This window comes from Epinephelus moara, chromosome 6 (assembly GCF_006386435.1).
Source record: "Epinephelus moara isolate mb chromosome 6, YSFRI_EMoa_1.0, whole genome shotgun sequence".
In the NCBI taxonomy this organism is placed as follows: domain Eukaryota; kingdom Metazoa; phylum Chordata; class Actinopteri; order Perciformes; family Serranidae; genus Epinephelus; species Epinephelus moara.
In genome coordinates this window covers 42043371-42051400 of record NC_065511.1, presented here as the reverse complement: position 1 = coordinate 42051400, position 8030 = coordinate 42043371, and the positions used below count along the sequence as shown (strand labels likewise).

Genomic DNA, 8030 nt, shown 5'->3' with positions numbered 1-8030 from the left:
TTTTCGCGATATTTGTTTTAACTTACGGGTTTGAGAGTTATACCAAGGAGCGAACTTTCTTTGCTTTTTTAACTTCTTTTTAAGAGGAGCTACAGAGTCAAGTGTTGTTCGCAGCGAGCCTACGGCGCTATCGACAAAATGATCAAAGTCGGTACAGGAAACCTCTGTTACTGAGGGACTTGGTATTGAATTTAACGACGGAGTAATCTTTTCCTTAAATTTTCCATGCAAAGAGAAAATTAATTTCGATAGTTTCAGGTCTTAAATTGCCTTTAAAGTTGGGCTTCATGGAACTTGTAGGAACCCTGTGTTTTGTATAATGTCTTCCGTATCTAAAAGGATAGTTACGTTTTTTAAGTGGGGTTGTAGGGGTTACTTTTCCATGGACAGTGTATGACAAACAGTAGATTTTAGCTGGCACGCCCCCAGTTTGGAGAAGCAGGCCCACATGGAAGCTAAGCGATGTGGATGGAGGTCAGCAACAAAACATATTTTAACCACCTTCTAAAAGTCCCACCTAAAGAAATCAATATCAGTTTAAGTGTACGTTATATTGGGACTATTTTCACCACTTTAGCTTTCTGTCAGACAGCCCATTCAAATGGGAAAGTTGTTGATGGTTTCAGTTCCCCATCTCTGCTTACACCAGAGCCACCAGACTCCATTTAAAAAACAGTAATTTCACCTCATTGAACACGAGAGTTGCTGGTCTTCTGCTGCTTCGATTTAATTTTTTTTTTAAAAATTAAATCGAAGAAGCAGAAGACCAGCAACTCTCTTCTGCTGCTTCGATCACTTAGGTTGTTGGTGTTATCGTGAGACTTTGGTGAATCGGGACTAACCCTTTTAAACACCAAAGTCTCATAAGACAAACTCACTAACTGAACGAGGCAGTGGTAGATCAGCAGCTCCTGTATTCAGCAACGTTAAATTACTGTTTATCTCAATGGAGTCTGGCTTTGAAGAGAGCGATGTAACGGCTTTTCTGTCGGAAATCACTGTCATGACATTAAGGTAAAGCAGTGAAAATATTCTCAATATAGAATAGATTTAAACTGATATTTGTTTTTTTAGGTGGCTAAAATTCAATTTGTTGCTAACCTTTTCACAGCAGTACATTGCTTAGACTGACATCTATTGTATGTAATGTGCTGTCTATGGATAATTAGTCCATACAACCCCACTTCAAAAAAACTAAACCATCCCATCAACCATGCACTATTTAAATATCTAACTTGTGTTTGAAAGCAGCATCAAAATATAGAGACTGCAGAGAGAAAAGATATTTGTTAGTGAGGTGCAGTTACCTTGAAGACTGTCCTTCAGCTGAAACCCCTCCACCCCTCCTCCTCCTCCTGCTGAAGGGTCCTTGAGCCATGCCATTGGACCTCCACCTAAGGGTTGCTTTCTCCCTCTGACGTCTGACTGGATTTGCACAAAGAAAATCCCCTCACAGAATCACATGCGGTAACACTGAGGCTTCACAAAGGTTTTCATGGATCCTACTGAGGCTGCTGCTTCGGTTCATTTGTCTCTGCAGCAGCAGCAGCACTAACCTCTAACAACTAACAGGAAGTTGATTTTAGCCGGCATCTCTCCAAACCTGAGTTGGTTTTGAAGAGCTCTTAGTCCTTCTTTTTGCCCTTCCTTCTTCTGGGAATCTGTCTCTTTTTTTTCTTTTTGGCTTTTTCTTCTGTTTTTTCGCAGTCGTTTAATTTTTGCCTGCCTGCCTGTGTTCTTTCTGGTTTTTCTTCTAACAAGACAACAATTACCCTTCAGAGAGAGACTGGCCTCGGTCCACAGTCACAGAGGGTCCACTGCACATCATAACACACACACACTAGACTGGCAAATGTCTTCCAGCCATTTCCTAAAGTCTGACAAGTGAAGACTGTTTAAGTTCGGCTCCTCCAGCTGTCACTTTGTCCGGTTGCCAACCACCAGTTGGAGACTTTCTAAACATCAGGTTTTTTTTTTTGGTTAAACAGTCATAGTTGTTGGCAGACTCATCCCACCTGCACTCTGTCTGCAGTTATTTGTCATGTTTGCTTCTGGATTGTTGAGGCTCAAACTGACTAATTTCAAGAGAAGAAGAACTTGTGTTTATTCAACAGAGATTTGGTAACAGCTCATCCTGCCAGGTTGGAGGTTTTGGTCAAAAGAAATGTGAGTCCAGTTCTTGTAACCACGGCTCAGTGGTTGGATGGAGTTTGACTGCGCTCTTCTTCTATGGTGTTCTCACCAGCTGAAGGATAAAAGTCCAGAGATAATTCATATTTTTTGTAATTAAAAAAACAAACTCAACCATGTGTTATTCCATTGTCTGAGGCCAGTGGTAAACAAGGAGAGGAGGTGTTGATTTAAGGGCGGGATTTGGAACTTTTTTGGAATCAGGATTGTCCAATATAACGTGTCTGTAAAGATTGTGACAGTGCCCCTGCCACATCCTTTAGCCATCTTCAAAATTTTGTCGCCCTTTCAGCATTTTTAAATGGCACATAATACATCTTAGGAGATATATTACATTCTATATTTGCATAAGATAATAAATCTAACAGGAAGAGGAAAAGTTAGTGAGGTTCTGCTGGGTTCCAGACTTGTTCAACTGTCATTGGAGCACAGAGTGAGAAGGGGCAGGACTTCAGGCCAAAACGCACCGGTGGCAAATGCTGCACATCAAAAAATACGCCCCTATTATTTTCAGTGTGCAACTCCACACCAGCAGTGGCTAGATGTGTGTCAGCGCTCCTGGGCACGCCGCCCGGCGCCACGTTACTCCACTGTTCTATTTCCAGCCTCGCTGCCCCTGGAATTAAATGCATTCCCCCCCCACTCACTCTCTGCTTGTACAGACCAGCTCCTGTAGCAGCTCTTTTTCTCTACTCCTATGGCAGCTCGACTCCTCTCCTCACCATGGATGTGTAAAGAGAACTCTGTAGCTGTTGCTGTGTCTCGTATGTGACGAAGAATGGATGAGGAGAGACTTCTGGTTAAGGTTGAGAAATACAGACAATGGCCAATAAGATGTTGCCTGGTGAGTCACAGCTCTGAGGGTCAGCTCTTCAACTTTTATTAGGGGCTGGCCACACATGATTTTAAGCTAACACAGAGGTGGAGGAAGTTCAAATTTTTCAGCAAAAGTAGTAATAACTTTGCGTGGTTGTCTGTTGACGAGCTGCAGCATGATGCGTCCAGTGTGTGCTAGGGGCAGCGCACGCATCACATGATGCAACACACTGCGGCAGCACTGATGTGTTTTCAGCTTTAGGGAGACTGAAAGAAGGAACGGTTCAGTCACATAGAAGTCTATAGGTGTGCCAGGGGGTGTATATGTAGTGATGTCATCATGCAGAAACCTACATCAGGTCAAGTAGATGAACGTTTTTGGAAGGGCTTGGGATAATATAATTTTGATGCTAAAAAACTTTAACAAAAATGTTTGGATTTGAATACAGAAGGAGCACTACTGAGAAGCTACAGAATGACATCAAAATACATGATTTATAATAATGGACCCACCTTTAACCCCAAATTAAAGCAGGAGCAGATAAGAAAACAGGGTTGGTTCTTACTAAAAATTTAATAAAATAAGATACAGTTATAAAATGATATAAAAAGGTCTGTCACTCTTTGCACTGTAAACTGAAGTCCCACTTTATAAGAATTTATAGTAGAATTAATTGAGAATTTTCGAGGCCTTTCAGGCACTTTTTTACAACATTATGTGTGAACAAGCAAACTGCAACCAGGCCTTGGATGAGAGACATATAAATGGTGAATATAAACAGCAGGGCAATAAATCCTCTGCTTTGCTTAAAGGCGTAAAATAAACTGAGAAAAAATAGATTTCAGCTGCACGCTCACTGCATACAACACAGTAAGGGTTTTGTCCTTTAACTGAACTTAAAGGGACAGTGCACCCAAAAATGAAAATTCAGCCATTATCTACTCACCCATATGCCGAGGGAGGCTCAGGTGAAGTTTTAGAGTCCTCACATCACTTGCGGAGATCCAAGGGGAGAGGAGGTAGCAACACAACTCCACCTGTGCTTTTGGGCGTTTGAATCTGGGGCGCCGTCAGCCTCCATTAGGTGGAGTTGTGTTGCTACCTCCTCTCCCCTTGGATCTCCGCAAGTGTTATGAGGACTCTAAAACTTCACCTGAGCCTCCCTCGGCATATGGGTGAGTAGATAATGGCTGAATTTTCATTTTTGGGTGCACTATCCTTTTAAGTTCAGTATGTTCTGAGTTGTGAGTTTTTTCAACGACATTTGCTGCGTTTTATATCACAGTAAAATAAATATCTGTGGGGTTTGGACTGCTGCTCCAAACAAAAGAAGACATTGTATCACAATTTAAGATTTTTATGAACTACACAAAATTTATTGACAGTTAAATTGCTAATTTGCAACCCTTGATAAAGGTCTTTTTTGTCTTTGGACATCAGGACCGCTCGTGATGATGTAACATGATGCCGTGTGATATTAAATTAAGACCACAGTTAAGTGAATAAGCAGATAATTAGGGGTTTTATCTGTTTGATTACATGCTGGTACACAGTCACACACACAAACTCTGCAGTAGCTACGTCTGTGGCGTCAGGTGACATGCCAGCCTCCCTCTGTTCTTCGCTCGCTGCCTCCATCTTTCTCCTTCGCTTGCTTTCCGAGCCCACATTCGTCTTTTTCTTTTTCCCCGTTTATTTTTTTCTCCTCTTTTTCGATGTTCTTGCTCGGTGGAGGAAAATAACTTTTTGTTCTTGTCGATCATGAAAAGGAATTGGTCCGGAAACTTCCCCGGGGATAAAAGCCAGTTGTTTCGTCTCCCCACCACTGCACTCAACAGGTGAATCCTCCTCATCCTCCTCTTCCTCTACCTTTACTTCCTTTATTTCCTTCCTTCTGCTGGACTTCCTCCAGCTCCCACCTTGAGATTGGAAGTCTTGTCCAGAATAAAAATATGTGGGTGAAAATGGGAAATGGGAACGTTTTATTTCTCCTTTCGTTTGGCTGACTGGATTTAGAGATTGAAGCTTTTCTGCCTTTTTAAACCATCACAAATCCTCATTCCTTTCCTGAAATCTAAATTATTCCTTCCTCGTCTGTTTTATCCTGCCATGTCTCTCCCTATTACTTTCATCATTCTCAAGCTCTCACTTTTATCTGCTCTACCTGAGCTCCTGTTAGGTTAATACATATGTGAAGACCAGGACACACTGAATGTAAACTTAGAAATGTCAGTAATCGTCTCACTTCAGGAGACCAAAGAGTTAATTTTCTGCAGCAGAATCCAACCAGAAACAGCCTCATTTGTAGGTTCTGGGTCTTCTGATAATATTTCAGGGTCAGAGTAGATGTCGGAAACACTTAAGGTAATTGTTGTATTTCAAAACGTGCACACAAGTTGCCTTCCGTCAGCCTAAACTAAGAGGTCAGATATATTCAGTCTCTTATGACTGTCTGAGAACATTTTGGGAGATTAAATGTCCTGGTCTCGTGTGAGAAGGAGCGAAACATGTCAGTTGGCTTTTATTTCTAGCTGCAGCTCCAGTTGGTATTTCCAGTTGTGATGGTTTGTTTCACACTCCTGTGTTGGAGAATCGTCTGACCTTTAACTTCTTCAAACGCTTTTTTTTTCTTCTCTGATCCGTTCTCTCTTTCCTTACATCCCTTAACACTGAGTGTTCTCTGCCCCCTCAGGACAAACTCTGACTCAGCCCTCCACACCAGCGTGATGAACCCTCCCACAGGAGACCCCTTCACCACAGGAGGACCTACCCTCACTCCCCAGGGCAACAGACGCACCGGTGAGGCAGCACGCCGACACAGAAACACTCACAAGTGACTGCAAAGAGTCAGAACACACGAGCTGCTTCGACATGTTGCTCAGAAACACAACGGTTGGACTGACGTGTGAGGAGAAACATGACGGGGAATTTAACTGCTGCTGTGGTTTTTGTTTTGTTTTTTTAAATTCTCATTATTGGTTTATAAAGACAAAATGAACATACGTTAACAAAATCCACAACCAGATGAACATTAAGAGCGCTCAAGCATGAAAAGGAAAAAAAATAATTCATTAGTTGAATAAAAATTGAAAGAATTAAACACATGAAAATAATAAGACACAATAAGGATATAAATAAGAAGATAAGTAAAGACATGACATTCTGTAAACTAGGATATTGGATCAAAACATACTAGACTTGCACCGATTAATCGGCAGTGCTCGGAATCGGGCCGGTTTTCACGTGATCGGCCATGACCTGCGACCGGCTGGTCAGTCTAAAATATGCTGATTTAAAACGCCGGTCAAATTCCCGGAGCGCCACATGATTGACATGGTGTAACATCAGCAGCGCACACACACACACATGTGCAACTCACAGCTTTGGTGATGTGAGAAAGTGAGACATGGGCGGCTTCTCACCTTAATCATTCATGCACACACATCAGAAGAGAGAAGGAGAAAGTTGTTAATTGTCCGTGTTAAACTGAACTGCGGAGCTCTCACCGCTGCACGGTGCCGCTTGAAACTGACGAGGCGTGTGTCCATGTGCCGAAGATGTGTGTGTCCGCGGCTTACTGGCGGGCACATCCCGAAGACCTGTGTGAATTTTCCACAGGAAATATTTTTACTTTTTTGTCTATTCAAAAAATTACCCACAAATGGTCTACACCAAGAATTATTCTTTTATTTATCTATGTTTTTATTTATGCATGCCTTTTTTTACTTATTTAGTAATATTTGAGCAAAAAGGAAAATGTTTCTTCACCTGTGTCACTGTTTTTGTTTGTTTGTTTGAGATGATTATTGAAAAGCTGGTTGTACCTTGGTTGCAATATCTTGTGTGCTGTAAAGTGGTTTGAAAAAAATGAAATCGGAATCGGCCATCGAAAAACTCAGGTCTAACATTTGAGACAAACACCATCTATTTGTCCAGTTCTCAATGAAATTATCCTCCTAGGTTTTCAAATTAAAAACTGTTTGTCCAGTACATAAATACACTGATCAGCCAAAACATTCAAACCACTGACAGGTGGAGTGAATAACTTTGATTCTTCTGCTGGGAAACCTTTGGTTCTGGCGTTCATGTGGATACCACCTGACATGTTCCACCCACTCAAACACAGTTGCAGACCAAGTACCCCCCCTCATGGCAACAGTACTCCCCAATGACAGTGGCCCCCCAGCAGGATAATGCACCATGCCACACTGCAAACATGGCTCAGGAATGACCCAAGGAATGTGACAAAGACCTCAAAGTGTCAACCTGGCCTCCAAATTCCCCAGATCCCAATCTGAGTGAGCATCTGTGGCACGTGCCATTAACCCACCTCACAACTCACTGGACTCAGTGGATCTGCCGCCAACGCACTGGTGCCAGACACCGCAGGACACTCCCAGAGATCCTGTGTCAAGGGTTCAAGACCGATCCAAGGAGGCCCCACCTTGGATTAGGGGTACATCTGGGGTACCAGCACATCACAAGAATCCTTGAGCAGATTGGGACCTGGGAAATTTAGAAGCCAGGTCGACACCTTGAGCTTTTTGTCACGCTCCACAGGACATTTCTAAACTGTTTTTGCAGTGTGGCATTAGTTTGGAGCGCTGCTTTTTAGCCTGTGCCAAATTGATGTGACACAACAGAAACATTTGGTCATACTCAACTGGTGACACTAATTTTGGATGTCCACCTTAAAACTGTACTGATCGTATAGATCTTCTTCTGCTTGGGGGGAAAACGCATTTCATTGCACAGTTTTCTGGAAATTTTACATTACCTCAACAGCCGCTACATATTTCTAGCTTGAAAACAACCCTGCAGGTGCTTCGTTCAGGAAGGGTTTGTGTTGAAGTTTGACTGAAGGAAAGTCAATCATCTACTATCGTCCGCCTTGAGCTGATTCATATGTGGCCTCTTGAAACCACAATGACTGAAGTGGAAATGGTTCGATGTCTGTCAGACGAGGGAACTCTGTGATCTCAGGGTTTCTTCCTCCCCCCCCCCCCCCCCCCGTCTTTATTTT

General features: G+C 42.5%; 1 protein-coding gene across 3 annotated transcripts in view; it reads left to right on the top strand.

The window, feature by feature from the left end:
- The window catches only part of LOC126391496 (CREB-regulated transcription coactivator 2), a 72701-nt gene that overhangs the window by 29560 nt on the left and 35111 nt on the right, over window positions 1-8030 (top strand). For 2 of the 3 annotated variants that reach the window (XM_050046329.1, XM_050046328.1), the window contains exons 5-6: window positions 4777-4845; window positions 5700-5806. In XM_050046329.1, the coding sequence (XP_049902286.1) occupies window positions 4777-4845; window positions 5700-5806 (176 nt within the window). The remainder of the gene's footprint in view (window positions 1-4776; window positions 4846-5699; window positions 5807-8030) is intronic. The other variant, XM_050046330.1, reaches the window with a different exon arrangement.